Raw genomic sequence first — 16744 nt, 5'->3', positions numbered from 1 at the left:
CGCTGGCCAGGACCCCCACATATCACCGTGGCCCCCAGCCCTTCTGCCACCTCCCTGCTCACCCAGGCCTGGCCTTGGGAAGGGAAGGACGGTGCCGGTGCCGGTGCCCGGGTGGGCTGGGGCGGGCCCTAGAGGAAGGAGCTGCTTGACTCAGAGTTACAGGAAGAGTGGGGCAGGCGGGGCTGCGGGGAGAACCACCAACTGCCCGCCCGCCCGCCAGCCCGCTGGGGAGGAGGGTGGGTGCCTGGGTGGGGTTTAGGTTGAGGAGAGGATGTGACTGCAAAGCCAGGAAGCTACGGGGAAAGTTCTTATTAAAACGCACAAACAAAAGCCAGGTCCTCGCCGTGCTTGGCGATGCGTCTGGGGCAGCCTTGGTGATTTGGACTGGGCCGGGGGCCCAGCCGAGCAAACAGTTTGCTCCCAAGCACACGTGAATGACCTCAGTGACGGACATCCCCTCCTCAGGAGGAAAGAGCTGGAACCAGGTGACTTCGTGTTCTCGCTGCTCAGCGTGAGCCTGTGTTCTCGTCCTTGGATGCCTTTTCCGGCCTGAGCCCTCTCCTCGAAATCAGGCCTGGCTGAGGGGAGGCCCGCAAAGCACGTGGCTTGCGTGTGCACGTGTGTGCGTGGTGCGTGTGTGCCAGTGAGAGAGCGAGGGGTGATGGGAGGCTGAGGGTGGGTGTGAGGTGCAGTGTGTGTGGTGTGGGGTGTGCCAGGTGTGTGGACTGCCGGAGTGTCGGAGGTGTGGGGAGTGTGCACGTGCAGGCATGTGTGGGGCGTGCAGGGGGTGGTCGTACAACACAGAGACGATACAGAGGACGGGGAGGGTTGCAGCGGAGGGTGTGCAGGGGGACACCTGTCGCCTGGCCATGTGGTTTGGCCTGAATTTCCAGGAGGGTCCGAGGTTGCCTTTCCAGGGGTAGGAGGTCTTCTGAGGTTACAGAGGCCAAGGGGCCACTGTAGGAGTTGCCCTGGGACCCGCTGGGCTGGGGGAGGGGGCTTGAGCCGCCCAGCCTCCCATAGCCCTCAGTGGGCTTGTCCTCCTGCTTCAAGGGCCTTCCCAGGACTGCCCTCCACTCCAAAGGACTTCTGGAAGGACCCTCCGCACCAGCCCCCCGGGAACGAGCCTGCCGCTCCACCGATTTCTGAGGAAATTCCAGCCCAGCCAAACCAGGGGCTTCCAGCTGATCACGGGGCCACATCGGGTCACCCGTGCCGAAGGAATGGGGGGCAGGCTAAGACTCGTCCCTGCACAGCCTCAGGGGCCCTACGGGTGGGGGGAGGGCCTGAAGGAGCCGGGGCCCTGGTGTGTCCACTTAGCAGGGAGCAGGGGGAGGACTAGGTGCCCAATAAATACCCGCTGGGCACCAGGGAGGAGGTGCCCAGGGCCCGGCTGCCAAGGAGTCTTCCTCAAAGGCTCTGCCACTGGGGCTTCGTGCCCCGCCGTTCAGCCCAGGTCACTGGAGAGCTTTTTGGGTCAAGAGGCGTGTGGCTGCTGCCAGTCTGGCCGGGAGTGGTCCCAGACGCCGCGGAGGAGAGAAAGGTCACCGTGGGCGGGTGGGGGCTTCCCTTGGACAACTATACGGACAGTGTGGACAAAAGTGTCTGGGTCTGAAGATGACAAATGGGTGGAGGCGCCAGCACGGGACCCAGAAGGAGGGCTGCCCCGTGAGACCAGCCTGACCCCCGCTCACCCCTCCTGCCTCGACACCTCGGCCCAGTGCAGCCTCAAGTGCAGGGTTCACGCGTGCGTGGTGCACCCAGGACGGCGTCCAGAACAAAACCCCATGGCTGGGAGCGAGGCTCAGTCAGGCAGCCCAGCACTCGAGAACCCCGAGCCCCCCGGAGCCTCGGTCCAGGCTGAGTGCGGCTGTACTGCAGCCCCCCTGCCTGTGGGTGGCAGCCCTGTCCCAGGGGACCTGGGAACGAGGCCAACTCCTGGGCTCACGAGGTGTGCCGGGAGCGCTGTCCCACCCTGGGCTGTCACCGCGTCCCCGGGGCAGATGACGTGCAGTCTAGGCTGTGCCTGGTGCTCTGGGGCCTCCACGCGGCAGCTGGGGCAGAGGCAGTGCTTCAGTGGCCAGAGTTACACGTTAACTTATCCTGTTCTTGTTTAACTTGCTTCCGGGGATGGCGGCAGCCTCTGACCCATCCTGGTGCCCTGACTGACTGGCCACAAGGACAGAGAGTGAATCCTGCCCAGCCCTTGCGGGATCAGTCTGCTCGGCCAAGGAGCCCCGGGGAGCCGTGGGTGGCACAAGTGTCCAGCCTGCCTTGAGGAGGCCCCGGCCAGACCATGGCAGGTAGACGGCCAGAGAGGGATGGGCATGGGCTCCACTCCCACCTCCTGCCCCTCAGGCTGGCTCCACGCTGCAGTGTGGCCTGGCCTCTCTGCTTGGCCTCAAGCCAGGGGTACAAAGACCTCTGTTTGCCCCTCCCCTATGGCCCGGGGTCCTGAGCCCATGGTTAGGATGGGCCCACACCGTCTCCTGCCCAAGGCCTCTAGACCAGGCTCGGGGGGGTCAGTAAAGCCCAGGGATACTGGGAGTGGGCGCGGTGGGCGGCCATGGGGGGTGGGCTGCTGGGAGACCACACTACCAAGATGATGGCAGGCTTCTATGACTCCCGGCTCCGGCTCATCACCCCAATTAAAAGATCTTGGGGAGGTGAGAAGGCTTGCCTGTAGCCAGGAGTAGAGGGTCCTGGAACCCCCAGCTCCCATACCAGGTGGAAGGTGCTGACGCCCAATCCCTGACTCCCCCAAACCACTGGTGTCCAGCAGAGGGGCCGGGGCCTGGGCATCAGAGCAGCGGGCGACAGGTGCACACAGGAAATGAGTGCTGGCTCACGTCCTGGGTAGACAGGCAGCTAGGCGGGCCCTGCTGAGCTGGAGGGCGGTGCTGGGCCAGCTCAGCCAGGACCCCGTGCTAACATCTTCTCTGGGGACGGGCAGCCACATCTGGGGCAGGCAGAACACATACGAACCGGCTGCTGCTGGGGTTAGATGTGCCAAATGCCAGGCCGTGTCCCCCGTGGGACGTGTGGACAGACGTGATGCAGTTACCAAGCAGCACATGCCACTGGCCACCGTGGTTTTCTCCTGGCCCACAGACCGTCTGTGGACAGTGGGAGGCTGGCATCGTGGGCACAGCTAACCCACTCGGTCCTCTCTCTGCAGGAGCCTGCGACAGGGCCCCTGACTTCCTCTCCCCATCTGGAAACCAGGTCCTGTGGCCTGCCCTGGGCAGTGTGGTCACTCTGAACTGCACGGCCTCAGTGGCCTCTGGGCCCCACTGCCCCTTGCCCTCGGTCCAGTGGCTGAGAGATGGGCTGCTGCTGGGCAATGGAAGCCACTATGACCTCCACGAGGACTCCTGGTAAGCGATGAGGGTGTCCAGGGCCAGGTGACCACGCTGGATATGCCCCGCCCCCCCAGTGGCCTCTCTGACCTACATCCTGGTCTGTAATGACCTGGACACGGGCTGGGGAGTGACTGGCCAGACATGCCATGGGCAGAGTGCCACTCTGGACGCACACTAAGAGTCAGTGACTGCAGGGACAGATGGCCCCTCTAGACACTCACCTTGTAGACCACCCAGGGCCATGGGTGCCAGCAGAGTCCTACAGCTTGACTTACTCACTGACCGTCGGGCCAAGCCTAGGATCTGAGGACCCCCAGGACCCAGACGCAGGATTAGGGTGACTGTCCCAAAAGAGATCCACACCCCCTTCATGTTCTGGCCATTTCTCTTAGCTTAGGGCCCAAGGACTGCCCAGGAGGCCCAAATCTGCAGCCTCTCTGGGTGAGTCCCAGACAAGTGGGGCTCTGGGGCATCCGGTGATGCTGTCGAGCCCCAGGTGAGGGGGTGGGGCCTGGTCTCCCCAGGGTCAAGGCCAACTGGTCAGAGGTGCTTGTGTCCAGTGTCCTGGGGATCAACCTGACCAGTACTGAAGACTTCAGGACCTTCACCTGCTCCGTCCAGAACATCAGCTCCTCTTCCTTCACTCTTTGGAGAGCTGGTGAGTGGGGTCCAGTGGGGCAGAAGGTAGGAGGGAGGCCTGGGGAGCCTTTAGGCTTGGAGGGTGCTGGGCTGGCTCAGTCAGTGGCTCCGTCCCCAGGCCTGGCTGGACACGTGGCCGCGGTGCTGGCCTCACTTCTGGTCCTGCTGGTCCTGCTGCTGGCAGCGCTGCTATACGCGAAGTGTCGACTCAATGTACTGCTCTGGTACCAAGACACGTATGGGGAGGTGGAGATGAACGGTGCGTGGGGCGCGGATGCATGGGGAGGCGGAGTCAGCCACGGGGCCTCCCTAGGCTCAGCTCTGGGTGGGGAGGATTGGCTCTGGAGGTGGGGGCGAGGAGGCATCCGTCCCTGGAGGGCACTGGAGAGATCCCAGTCCAGGAAAGGGGGGTGTCTCTGTGCAGCCCAGGAGGGCACAGGGCCGGCAGAAGGGGGCCACGGTAGCCTGGTTCCAGGGCTCCACTCGGAATCCTGTGCTGAGGAGGGGTCTAAGCGGGGCCCGGGGCCGAGATCTGCTGGATCTGCGTCTGGGGGGCTGGCCTGGACCCTGGGGCACAAGGGGGGAGGTTTAGGGGGCCCCGAGGGTGGCAAGCCTAGGCCTGGAAAGCGGCCGCGCTGACCCGCCGCCGTCCGCAGACGGGAAGCTCTACGACGCCTACGTCTCCTACAGCGACAGCCCCGAGGACCGGAAGTTCGTGAACTTCATCCTGAAGCCGCAGCTGGAGCGGCGTCGGGGTTACAAGCTCTTTCTGGACGACCGCGACCTCCTGCCTCGCGCGGGTACGGCGGCGCCCTGCCCCTTTCCGCTCGGGCCCAGCCCCGATGCGGGGCGCAGGCCCCGCCCCTGTTCCGGCCCAGACCCCGCCTTTCCAGGGCCACGCCCCTCAAAGCCCGCCTCCTCCCCGTGCAGGGCCCAGCCCCATCTCTACTTGGTCCCCGCCCCTGTTCCGGCCCAGATCCCGCCTTCCTAGGGCCACGCCCCCTCGGGTCCTCCTCAGGCCCCGGCTAGGGCCCCGCCCCTTCTAGGGCCCCGTCCGCACCGCCCCCGCCGATACCCGGGTTCCCGCAGAGCCGTCGGCCGACCTCCTGGTGAACCTGAGCCGCTGCCGGCGCCTCGTCGTGGTGTTGTCCGACGCCTTCCTCGGCCGGGCCTGGTGCAGTCACAGCTTCCGGTGGGTCCCGCGCGGGGCTGGGTGGGCCCCAACTGCGCCCCCCCTGACTGTGCCGCCCTCGCAGGGAGGGCCTGTGCCGGCTGCTGGAGCTCACGCGCAGACCCATCTTCATCACTTTCGAGGGCCAGCGGCGCGACCCCGCACACCCTGCGCTCCGCCTGCTGCGCCAGCATCGCCACCTGGTGACCCTGCTGCTCTGGAGGCCCGGTTCCGTGGTGCGGAGGGGCAGGGGGCGGGGAGGGAGGGGGCTTGTGGATGGGAGCCCGTGGGTGGAGGTGCCATGGTCAGCCGCCCAGAGGAGTGGGCTCTTTGGGGCCAAGGAGACCAGGGTCTTTCCGTGTTGGCACCCCCTCACCCCCCCCAATTGTTCACGCTCGCTAACTGCCCCACCTTGGCCTCCAGACACCTTCCTCCGATTTTTGGAAAGAGCTACAGTTGGCATTGCCACGGAAGGTGCAGTACAGAGCGATGGAGGGAGACCCCCAGACCCGGCTGCAGGATGACAAGGACCCCATGCTGATTGTGCGAGGCCGGGTCCCAGAGGGTCGGACCCTGGACCCGGAGCTGGACCCTGACCCTGAGGGGGACTTGGGTATGCCCACCGGCCCCACCCCTGACCCTGAGAAGCTCAGCCTGAGTTGGAGGGGGGCTGCATAAGGTGGAGCCCCAAAAAGGGTCCAGGTGGCAGGGACTGCTCCCTGCAGCCCGTGGGTGGGCTTAATTCCCAGCACCTCCCACTGCCTCTTCCCATGAAGGTGGTCGGGCCCGGGGCCTGACTGGGAACCTCCAGGATCTCAAATGCCACCATGCAGGAGGGGCAGCAGGGAGTGACCCTGGCAGAAGGCAGGCTGTGGGCGGCCCAGCCTCAGGCCTGGCGGTACCCCTCCCCAGGTGTACGAGGGCCTGTCTTTGGGGAGCCGGCAGCTCCACCGCATGCAAGTGGGGTCTCGCTTGGAGAGGGCCAAGGCAGTGAAGTGGATGTGTCGGACCTTGGCTCCCGAAACTACAGTGCCCGCACGGACTTCTACTGCCTGGTGTCGGAGGATGACGTGTAGCCCCTGCGCCGTGGAGCAGCAGGTTCACCAGGACAGCTGGGGCAGGGCTGGGGTGGGTTTTTTCCCACTCAGCAGGACCACGAGCCCTGCCTCCCTGCAGCCTTGGGGCCTCGGGGAAGGAGAGTGGGCCCAGCGGCCCTCCTCGTGCCAGGAATAAAGTCCTCTGGAATCCCGCCCGGGTCTCGGCCTCTGCTCCCCTGGGGCAGGAGGGGGTGCAGTGTTCTGAGCGGACACCCCACCCCTCACTTCCGTCTCGGGCACTCCAGGGCCCTGGATCCCTTCCTTTTCTCGCTCCATGGCCACCTGGTCACCGCACCTGGGTGTCCCCTCAAGCCCACCCTCTCCCCATCCTCCTCCGTCCTGAGCCAGCTGAGGCGTGTCTCTTGCAGCGGCCTCCTCAGGTCTCCCTGCTTGGGGCCGTGACTGTTCCCAGTCCCACTGTGATCCAGACAGTCCCTGGGGGGCAGGCCCCTTAGAGACTTCAGGTTCTGAGCTTTGCAGAAAAAGCCTGTTGTTGTAAAAAATGTCAGTGGGAACTTTACAACCAACGGGCCTGGCTTGGTGAGATGGAGAGGTCCCAGAACCTACTGGACCCCAAGCCTCATACAGCATGAGTATACCTATGAGGGCACCTCCAGGCCCAGGAAGGCAGGGCAGGGACAGGTGTTGGACGCATCTGCCGCGTGAGCACAGCCCGGCAGGGCAGCACCGAGGCCAGTAGGAGTCACAGCTGCCCCAGAAGTGCTCGTTCCTCTACACACCAGGTCCCCAGCTCTGCTGCTTCTGCGTCTCACTTGGCTTGAGGCTGCCTCTGCTGTCTGCCCCATCTCCTCCATTCTCTCCGCCAGCTCTCCTACTGCTGGACACGCCCTCCTCCCTGTCCTGGGTCCCCTGACCTGGAGAGGCCTGCGTATGGGCCCAGGGGGGAGTGTCCTAAGGGGCAGGCATGGTTGCAGGCATGGTTGCTCTTGGAGACATTGCTGAGTCCTTGGGTCCGACCCCCAAGTCTGACCAACCAAAGAAGCATGAGGGGCTGTGGCTGCGGTGTTCACGGCCACCTTTATTCCCATTGCTGGCTGTCCCGAGGCACTGCTGGGCCACAGCCAGAGCCACCTCTGCCAGTGTGACCTGGCCACCACCCCACGCATCAGAGCAGCCTCAAGCCCTGCCCCACCCCCTGCCCTGCAGAAGCCAATCCCCAGCCGCAAGCCCCTGTCCCCTCCCCCGTGGCCCAGGCCTTCAAGTTGCACGTGGATGGGGCTCCAGCGAGAGCCCCTGGGCCGTCATCAACCTTCTCCTCCAGGCCAGCTGGCGAGCAGCCCTGAGCTGAGCCCTTCCCTTGGAGGCGGGTCACATCGCACGCTCCTTCTCCAAGGGAGGCTTCGCCTACGGGCCCAGGAAGTCTTCCTTTCGGTAGCCCTTCTGCGGCGGAGAGGGGCCTGGAGTCAGGGCGCCGCTGCTCTGCATCCCGCCCCCCCAGGCCCCTGGTCTTACGGGTGCCCTGGGCCACGCGGGTTTCCGTGTCCTCCCCTGCCGTCCCGTGCCCGCGCCCCGCGCTCGCAGCCCCGCCTGCCCTGGGCCGCGGGAACATACCGCCCGGAAGTCCCGGTGGAGCTGCTTGTACTGCCACAGGTTGGCCAGGAGGCTGGAGGCTGCCCGGGAGGACTTCTCGCTGTCAGGGCTGGGGTAGGGGGCGGGGGTCAGTGGGGTGACGGGCTTGGCCAGGAGGCAGGGCGAGCCGGGGGCGGGGGGCGCGGGGCTCGGGCCCTCACCTGTCCCGCGTCTTCTTGATGAAGAACAGCTTGTGGAGCCCGTCGAAGTAGAGTAGGTCTCGGGCGGCCACGGGACTGGCCGCCAGCAGGTTGTTGAGGATGGCTATGATGTTCACCAGCACGTCGGCCGGGGGAGAGTCCTCAGCCGGGCTGCCGGGCAGCTTCTCCATCAGGTGGCTCACCAGCTTGGTGGCTGCCAGCAGGTCGGGGTGGTCAGTCTCCATTGCCCGCCCCCTGCCCCGCCCCCTCGGCGCCTGTCTGTCCACCAGCTCTGGCTTCCCAGAAGCCGGCCGGAGAAGCAGCAGTACAGACAGAGTCCAGGCACGCGCCCGGCCCCCAGGGGAGGCAGAACCCAGGCCTCGGGACGGCTGGACTCACACAGCTCATCCTTGTTCCTGGCATTCCGAGACAGGTTTCGGATGAGGCCGGTCAGCGAGCGCAGCTGGTGGTGGTCAGCCGTCCGAACTCGGTCCAGCAGCGGGTTCAGGATGCGTTCCTGCTCCAGAGCCAGCCGGCTCAGCACGCCCGCCCACTGCCGGCAGGAGAGGGGCCTGTGAGAATGGGTGCTGGTGCCCCGTGGAGGCCCCGGGTCTGCTCCCTCCTGACCCAACCCTCCCGGCACCTTCCTTAAACTCAGTGCAGACCCCGGGGGCCGAGGTGGCATCCTCCAGCCGCATCCTGCCTGCCTTCCTCTCTCGCTCTGAAGTTCTGGCCCCCCGATGCACCATAAAGTCCGGGAGAGCGGGCTCCTGTCCCCCGTTCACCCCTCGCGTCCCCAGTGCCTCGCGCCCCAGCGCGTGGCCAGGTGTGGTCCCAGGCCACCTCACCCTGCGGTCGCCTGCGGTGATGTTCTGCAGCGCGCCGGCAGCCGCTTCCGTCGTGTGCCGGTTGAGCTCACAGCGCTGCAGCAGCCGGTTGTACAGCGCCACGACCTGGGGGCTCCACAGCCACTCCAGGCCCTTGGGGTCCTTAGACACCTCGGTGAAGGTGAGTGCGTCGGCCGTGAGGGGCAGCTGGGCAGGAGGGCGTGGAGGTCAGCCGAGGTCACCCGGGATCCCTGCTTCCGCCCGCCCCCCTGCCCAGGCCCGCACCCACCTCTCGGAGCCGCCGGCTCTGTGGCGTGAAGCAGCCCACTGCCTCGCCTGGCAGCGCCCCTGCCGTATCCCGGCGGCCTCGGCCCTCCAGCCGCTGCAGGGCCGACGGTGGCATCTCGTCGTACAGGCGGTAGGACAGGTTCCTGAGCACGCACACGGCGTTCTCCACGCTCTGTGGACAGAGGGCGGACCTCGGTCAGAGCAGGCTGGAGCCCCTCGGGCCCCGGGGCACTGGCTGAGCCTCACCTTATCCTCGCACTTGCCCACGTCCAGAGCGTGGTTGATATAGGTGACCAGGGAGTCCACGAGCCCGTGGCACTCACGCATCTTCTGGCGAGTGGCCTGGGAGGCCGAGCTGAGGTTCCTTTGGATGGAGGCAGATCAGAGACCCCCACTGGGACCACAGGCAGAGCCCACCCCTCAGGGACCCACCCAATGCTGAGATCCTGAGCACCAATCCCCTCCTCCCCCGAGCTGGGCTCTGCCCCTCGGCACCTCCGCATGCCCATCCCCCATCCACCTCTCAAAGTGTCCGGGGCTCTGGGGAGGTTATAAATATCAGATCAAATCCCTGATTTAAAGAAATTTGAGCCTGCAGCCCCCAGTCTGTTGACGTCTGGCCGGGGGCCACACCTGGCGGCCCGTTCCACTCCCGCGTCAGCGCCTCTGCCTCTCTGTCCACTTCTCCCAGACCCCCACCCCCGGTGGCCCCGCCTTGTCATTCAGATCTCAGATCCTAACGCCCCTTCTCTGGGCCTCCCCTGCTTGCTGCCCGTCGCACCTGAGGAAGCCCGTGGCATTGTAGAAGATCTCCGCTTCCGAGGCGTTCTGCTGGGTGAGGAGCGGTCCCCTGGCCCCTGAGAAGGGGCTCAGCACCAGGTCTGTGAGCTGCTCCAGCGTGTCTCGGGCCAGACGGTCCTTCAGGTGGTCACTGGAGGACAAGTTCCACAGGATCCCTGTGGCAGGTGGGGCGAGGCCGTGGTCAGGGACGGCCCTCCAGCCCCTCTGCCTCTTCCGGGGACGGTGCCCAGGGCCCCGCCTGGCACTTCGAGCCTCACCCAAGAGCCTCGCTGGGGAGAGCCTGAGTGTGACATGTAGGGTCACGGGGCCGCAACAGCGCAGAGAGGAGGACGCTTGGGGACACGGGGCCTGGGGCTGGAGTCCAACTCCAAAGAGACATGCCACAGGGATGGCCGTGGGGACCGAGGGAAGGGTGGCAGAGTGGCGGGCGGGGAGCAGGGCCACCTGTGACATTCTTGCGCAGCTCGTCGTCCTGCTCACGCAGCGAACGCAGCAGCTCGAATATGCCGTTCTCCTCCACCAGGGCCAGCTTGTTGTCCGCGTTGTCGTAGACAAGGTTGCGCATGGCGCCCGTGGCGTGGCGCTGCACCTCCTGGTTGGCGTGGTTGAAGAGCTTCACCAGCCTAGCCACAGCTTGCAGGCTGCGGGCCTGTGGGCATAGCCACACGGGTGTTAGCGGTTGTGCACACGCTGCATAGGTAAGTGCAAACGTATGCAGGTGTATATGGATGTGTGAGTACATATGCAGGTGTATGGAGATGGATGCGGAGGTGTGCAGAAACATGCAGGTGTGTGCAAGTGTGTGCAGGTATATGGAGACGTGTGCATACACGTACAGGTGTATGGAGATGTACGCAGGTGTGTGCAGAAGCGTGCAGGTGTATTCAGATTTGTGCAAGTCAGTCCCTCCTGCTCCTCCTCTGCTGAGGAGGCCCTGGGTAGATGGGGTCTGCCCAGGCAGCTTGGGGATCAGTGAGGGGTGGTCAGGGACCAGACAGAGGACAGTGAGTGAAGGGGGGCCCGTGAGGGTGGTAAGCAGGGGTGGTCACCTGCTTCTTGGCTGCTGTGTCACTGTAGCACTTGTGCTGAATGTAGGCTGCTCCCAGCACCTGCAGGTTGGGATCTGAGGCCATGAGGTACTTGACTGCCGAGGGCAGGTCAATGTCATCAAAGCTGCGGAGAAAAGAGGCAGGTCAGGCTGAGCCTGGGGACAGGCCAGGGTTAGGGCAGAAGCCCCCTCCCCGAGCCAGGCCCAGCTCACCCGCTGCTGAGCCTCTGCAAAGTGCGGTGGCCACCGTAGCTGTCCAGCCCACGCGTGTCCGGCAGGTGGCCCGAGTTGCCCAGGCTGAGGCTGAGGCTGCGCACAGATGGCGCCCGGGTCACGGGCTCCAGGACGCCCCCTGGCACTCCCCCAGCTGCCACACGGCTGCGGTGGCCGCTCTGGAACCGCTGCAGGGTCCGCACGGCGGGGGCACGGATGGTCCGGCTGGGCGGCCCCTCGGCAGCCTCCAGCCAGCCCAGGCCCCCAGCCCGGCCAGAGCTGGAGCTGGCCCGGCGCTCAGAGGCAGAGGCCCTGTAGGGGGAGGCGGCCGCCGGCTCCAGCCACTCCTCCACCACTCCGTAGCGGTCATCCGGGCCCCCGGCCCCCAGGCTGAGCGAGTGCAGGGACAAGGTGTCGTGATCCGCCCAGCTCCCCACCCCGCCACGCTCGTGGAAGGACGTGGGCCGGGTGGGCGGGGGCGCGGCGGGCCGGGCACCCCCATACCCTGCGGCACCAAGGGCGCTGCCCCTGCTCTGGGCTGAGCTCAGCCTTCGGCCGGAGCTCAGGTCCACGACCGAGCGGGAAGACCAGGAGACAGGGCTGCAGGCAGGCCTGGCGATGGGCCGGAAGATCTGTGGGGCAGGGAGGGGAGGGCAGTGAGGGCCGCTGGGCTTCCTGACGCTGGAGCCCCCAGAGCCCCCAGAACCTCCCTCACGGGACTCCGGGCTGTCACTCACCGAGGTGTCCCCACTCCGGCCTTGGGAGCGGGAGCTGAAACCGGCCTGCAAGGTGTGGTACTGAGCCCGGCACGCACCTGCGGACAGGGACAGCGCAGCCTGGCTGGGCCGATGGCAAGGCACTGGCCTCCTGCCTCCCCTCCTGCCCTGAGCCCTGGTGGGGAGGCCAGTGGACTCTGGCGCAGGTACCTTGGCTTCCGGTCCCTGCCGTCACCTTGTCATCCCTCCCACAGCCCCCGTCCCTTCCAGCTGTGCCCCTCAGCGGGGGACGGATGTGCTCACCCTGCTGACCTCCCGGCTACCTAGTGTGCCAGGGCCTCCTTCCTCAGCTCCCCGATCCCTGCCAGGGCACAACGCCTGGCCACTGCCCCCAGGAAGCCACACTGACCTCCCGGGAGCCCATCCTGTGCTGTTGGTCACTCGCCGCGGACACAGTCTCCCTGGACCAGTGCCCTGAGGCGCAGTGCCCTGACCCACCTGGCCGAGCCACACCCACCCCTAGCCACACACAAGCCGGGGGCACCGGCGCCAGCCCACCTGCATGGCGAGTGGACAGACGGGCAGGTGGATGGAAGGTGGAGGGGGGAGCGATGGGGGGAGGGCGGGTTGGACCATCGGAAGGGTGGGTTGGATGAGCAGGCTGACTGGTGTGTGACTGGTGTGTGAAGGGGTGTCTAAGCCGGGAGGATGGATGCTGAAGGGACAACGGAATGATGTGTGGGTGACAGGTGGCGCGGTGTGGTCGGTCGGGTGTATAGGAAGAGCTGAGAACACCCGGAGAAGAGTTGGGCAAAGGTCAAACCAAGGCAGAGCAGTGGGAACGGACTGGGGGGCGCATCACCTGGGCAATGCCAGGGGCGGGGTCTTTGGGTTGGGGGGGTGTTCCTGGAGTGGTCAGCCTCTGCTAGAGCCCCTGCTGTGGTCACACCTGGAGGGGGAAGAGTCCCATCCCCCGAAGGCCAGGGTAGAGTGACTGGGCTGAAGGGATTCAGGGTGAGGGTGAAGGGGAGGAGGGACCTTGGACGCTCCCACAACCTCTGCCTCAGTTAGGTCTGGGGGGACTCCCCCACCCAGCACGCTCCCCAGACAGGCCCTGGTTAATGAGGTTTCTGGGCAGGGGCTATTAACCCTTTGACGCTAGTGAGGCCCGGCCTTGAGGGGGCACGGCCCCCACCCCCAAATTCTAATCCTCTTTCCCCTAATTAACCCCTCCCCGCTCCCTTCTCTACCCCATGACCCCTGGGCACCCAACTTGGCCACCAGCAAGGCTGAGGCCCAGGGAGGGGAGGACGCAGGAATCCAGCCAGCCCTGGCGGCCCCTGTGCTGGCTGAGCCGCTTATCCCCCGACCAGCAGCTGGTGGCCAGCACTGGGAAGGGCCCTCTGGAGATCACGCGAGCCACCGTGGAGCGGGGTCTTGGCCCCGGACATCCTGGAGGCTCCTTTTACTGTCTGACCTTGGTCCCTGCGGCTGCAGCTGGCAAGGGAGGAAGTGGCATTTCTAGAAGTGCCCTGAACTCGCTGCACACACTCATGCACACACACATACACACTCACGTACACCCGTGCACGTGCCCCATGCACGAACCGGGGTTCCTACACAGGGAGCTGCCTGGCCCTGAGGGGCATTCCCCCACCCGCTGCTCTCATGGAGAGTATCCGGGTCACCCCAGCAGGGCCTCCCCCCCGCAATTCCGCAGGGAGACCCTGGCCCAGACAGGCCGTGGCTCTCCTCCAGGAGTCCCAGACCCCGCCCCTCACCTTTCTGTCTGCTTATTCCTGTGGGGCATGGGGGGTGGACGCTACAGTCTGGGCGTCTGTGTCTCTGCGTTTGTGTCTCCAGGGGAGTGACGTGTGTGTCTGCGTGTCTCTGAGACCATGTGTGAGCCCGTGGGGTGTGGGACCGGACGCGTGCGTGTTCCGGGTTTGCCGACAGAGACAGACCTGGCCGGCCACATGCCGCTTCTCCCGTGCCCCCCTGGGGGGGTGGGAGGCTCAGGGCCCGGTGGGCAGGTGAGGCCCAACCCGACTTGCAGGGAGGACCCCGGGGTCCCTGCCAGGAGGTGGAGGCCTCACCTCTGGCTTCTCCCACGCCTGCAGGGGTAGGGCGGTGACTCAAGGCGGGCCTGGGTGAGTCAGGGAGCTGAGTCCGGAGTGGCCCCACCGCGGCCTCTGGCCCTCGCACCACCATGCCTGCTGGGGCCACCTCCACCCGCCACCCATCGTGGGCACCCGGCCAGCGTCTGCCTACCTGTGGCCGCCCTGGCCGCGCCGTCGGGCTGGGCCGGCCCGTTCTGCCAAGGCTGCTGCCCCAGCTGCAGGAGGCGAGCGCGGACCTGCTCCTGGACACGAGCTGCACGCAGCCTCTCGGCCTCTGGCCCTTCGGTGCCCCGGCGGTCCAACTGTAGGTCCGAGGGCAGCGCCAGGGAGCACACACCCATCTCGGGCTGCAGGGCCGACAGTAGGAAGTTACCGTCCTGCATGGCGGCAGGCACGGGGGCCGGGATTTGTCTCCGCTGTCTCTTCCCGCGCGGCCCTGTCCCCGAAGTCCCCTCCCCGCTGGCTTTGCCCAGGGCTGGCCCGGAGACCGACCCCGCCCAGCCCTGAGCTCAGCTAGGGGCGGGGACACCTGGGCCAGGTGGGAGGGAGGGGCCCCGCTTAAGGTGGAATTTGGGCGGAAGAACAGGCCCTGCGTGACCAGGCACTGCAGCCATGGTTGGAGTGAGGCCTAGCAGGGGTCAAGTGCTAAGGGACAGCGTTGAGGATAGAAGGCTTGGAGTGGAGCTTCAGGGTGGAAAGGGGCTCTATGGGGCCCTCGTCCTGGTCCTTGGTGCCCAAGAGACCCCAGAAGCAAGAGGCGAGACGGGCCCACCCCAGGCTCATGACCCTCCAGACCTCCATCCTGCAGACTCCGGAAGTGCTCCCAGCACCCCCACCCCCACCCCGGCCTCTGCAGAGCCCTCCAAGGGGCTGGCTAGCCCTCCTGGGCTCCCGCCCCCTGTGGAGGTGGGAGGCCTCTCCCAAGCCATGAGTCAAGGCTCAGCTCAGCAGGCGCAGGCGGGGCTGCCCCAGGGGGTTGACTCAGAGGGGCCCTCCTGCCCTGGCTGGGGGCTCAGGATCTGGCGTGCTCCAGGGAGAGCCCAGGAGTCCAGGCGAGCAGGGTCGGAGTTGTGTGGGGAGGGGAGGCCCAGCAGTCGGAGGTGGGAGGGGAAGGGCCAGGCTTAGCAGTGCTCGCCCCAAGAAGGTCTCCCTGGAGCGCCACCGCCAGCTGGACCGGCACGCTCCAAGGCCTCCCGGGTAGGCCTGGCTTGGATCCAGGACAGGCCCCTGGCGGACTGAGTGGGGGCTGAGCCCAGGAGGGCTGGAGGGGTGTGGGCTGAGTGGCCTCATGTACCTCCTGGGTTCCCCTGGAAAAGTCTCCTGGGGCCACCCTCACAGGCCTTCCCTCCCATGGGAGGCCCTGACCCTGGGCCCTGGCCCCCTGAAGGCAGGGGACGTGAGCCCCAGGTGGGAATGGTGGCTGGGGGCAGTGGCCTGGGGTGAGGCGGGGTCGAGGTCAGAAGGCAGCCCTAGGGGTGAGGTCAGTGCTGGGGAGGGGACTGGGGGTGGGAGTCAGAGGTCAACGTTGGGGGTGAGAGAGGGAGGGGAGGGTCCCCGGAAAGGACAAGGTGAACCCTGGGGTGGAGCCTCCCGGCTCAGGGGATGTGCACAGTGGGCGACCTACCCTTCTGGTGGTCCAGATACTGCCAGCCCCCGGGCTCATCCCAGAGGCCTCTGCTGCCGGCTGAGGAGTCCTGGGCTGCATCCTGGGCCCAGCACTGCCGTCAGGGCCTCCGTGTGGGACAGGACTACCGGGGCACCGGGAGGGCGGAGTGGGAACGCCCGCACGCCCAGCGAGCTCATCAGACCGGTTGCTTCCCTGGGAAATGTGTTTTGTGTGGAGAAATCCCGGGATACAAGTTTGTACAGCGCTGAGTGTGCCTGGAGGCCCGCCCTTCACTCGAGTCCGCCTGGGCCCACCTGGCAGGGCAGCGGGCCTCGAGGGGCAGACTGCAGGTGGGGTCCAGAGGCCCTGGGTGGTGGGACAGGGCCGCAGAGGGATGGAAGGGGCTTTGGTGGGGTCGGAGCCGCGCGATGGAGAGGAGGCGCCAGGCAGATACCCCCTAGGTCCGGTTTTCCACAGCCTGCGGGGCTTCCCCCTCCTCTTGGCAGGGAGGGCTGCGGGGGCCCCCAGGCTGTGCAGAGCCTGCCTGAGGACCTGTGGACCCCTCCACCTCCCCACCTCGGATCTCCTGCCTTTGTGGCTCAGTGCCCAGGGAAACCCTGGGGATCCCGGGCGAGACTTCTCTAACCACTGCAGGGCCTGAGGGACTGGCTGTGGCTTGGAACCTGTGTCCATGTGAAGCTCAGAGCCCAGTCCAACCCCTGCGACCAGCCTTCTGCTCCGTCCTCCCTGAGAGCCCCCTCTTCCTGGAGCCGGTGTGTAGGGAGAGAGCACGAGAAGGATTTTGTGCCGGCTTGAGGGTGAACTTCCTGGGGGAGGGGACTCTGTGGCAGATGGGGGAAGATTCACCCAGGGAGCTTAGAGAACAGGCGGTAGGTCCTGGGAGTCTGCGTTGGTGCACTTTCGGGTTTGAGATCCCGGGATCTGAGGGCCTGCAAGGGTGAGTGATGCTCTTACTTGGGAGGTGGGGGGATGGGGGAGCCTGGACTCTGCCCTGGGGCCTGGGAAGGAAGGGCTACGGGGGCCCAAGAGGGGCAGGTTAGCATTTACAACCCCGACAGCTTAGAGGTCGGGCTGGGGTATTTACTGGAGGCGGGGGACCCCAGGC

The 16744-nt window shown here is 66.3% G+C and overlaps 2 protein-coding genes across 2 annotated transcripts; one reads left to right on the top strand and one right to left on the bottom strand.

Annotated features, from left to right (window-relative positions):
- Positions 1-1979: 1979 nt before the first annotated feature.
- SIGIRR (single Ig and TIR domain containing) lies at positions 1980-6862 on the top strand. The gene is made up of 9 exons (XM_079929226.1): positions 1980-2303; positions 3179-3377; positions 3887-4020; positions 4120-4260; positions 4658-4801; positions 5091-5193; positions 5258-5408; positions 5596-5785; positions 6085-6862. The coding sequence occupies exons 1-9, from the start codon at positions 2297-2299 to the stop codon at positions 6246-6248; spliced, it is 1233 nt and encodes a 410-aa protein (XP_079785352.1). The 5' UTR covers positions 1980-2296; the 3' UTR covers positions 6249-6862.
- A 647-nt stretch (positions 6863-7509) lies between these two features.
- Positions 7510-15850, bottom strand: PKP3 (plakophilin 3). Its single transcript, XM_079928140.1, has 14 exons — positions 15637-15850; positions 14164-14359; positions 11914-11990; positions 11177-11808; positions 10965-11088; positions 10360-10564; positions 9896-10070; positions 9361-9478; positions 9116-9286; positions 8848-9033; positions 8399-8552; positions 8021-8213; positions 7842-7929; positions 7510-7670 (listed from the first exon to the last, which is right to left on the bottom strand). The coding sequence occupies exons 1-14, from the start codon at positions 15715-15717 to the stop codon at positions 7635-7637; spliced, it is 2436 nt and encodes an 811-aa protein (XP_079784266.1). The 5' UTR covers positions 15718-15850; the 3' UTR covers positions 7510-7634.
- Positions 15851-16744: the final 894 nt, after the last annotated feature.

The sequence above is a fragment of the Stenella coeruleoalba genome, assembly GCF_951394435.1.
Source record: "Stenella coeruleoalba genome assembly, chromosome: 8".
Taxonomy (NCBI): Eukaryota; Metazoa; Chordata; class Mammalia; order Artiodactyla; family Delphinidae; genus Stenella; species Stenella coeruleoalba.
This window is presented reverse-complemented; position numbering and strand designations above follow the sequence as displayed.

What these genes read in the sequence shown, in the direction of transcription:
- PKP3 (XM_079928140.1), bottom strand. Translation starts at nt 15,717, where the DNA reads ATGCAGCCCAGGACTCCTCAGCCGGCAGCAGAGGCCTCTGGGATGAGC. An exon ending in AGAGCCGGCGGCTCCGAGAG is followed by an intron (nt 9,034 to 9,115) that starts GTGGGTGCGGGC and finishes CCTCCTGCCCAG; the next exon opens with CTGCCCCTCACGGCCGACGC. An exon ending in TCACCGCAGGCGACCGCAGG is followed by an intron (nt 8,553 to 8,847) that starts GTGAGGTGGCCT and finishes TCCTGCCGGCAG; the next exon opens with TGGGCGGGCGTGCTGAGCCG.
- SIGIRR (XM_079929226.1), top strand. An exon ending in TGGGGAGGTGGAGATGAACG is followed by an intron (nt 4,261 to 4,657) that starts GTGCGTGGGGCG and finishes CGCCGTCCGCAG; the next exon opens with ACGGGAAGCTCTACGACGCC. An exon ending in CGACCTCCTGCCTCGCGCGG is followed by an intron (nt 4,802 to 5,090) that starts GTACGGCGGCGC and finishes GGGTTCCCGCAG; the next exon opens with AGCCGTCGGCCGACCTCCTG.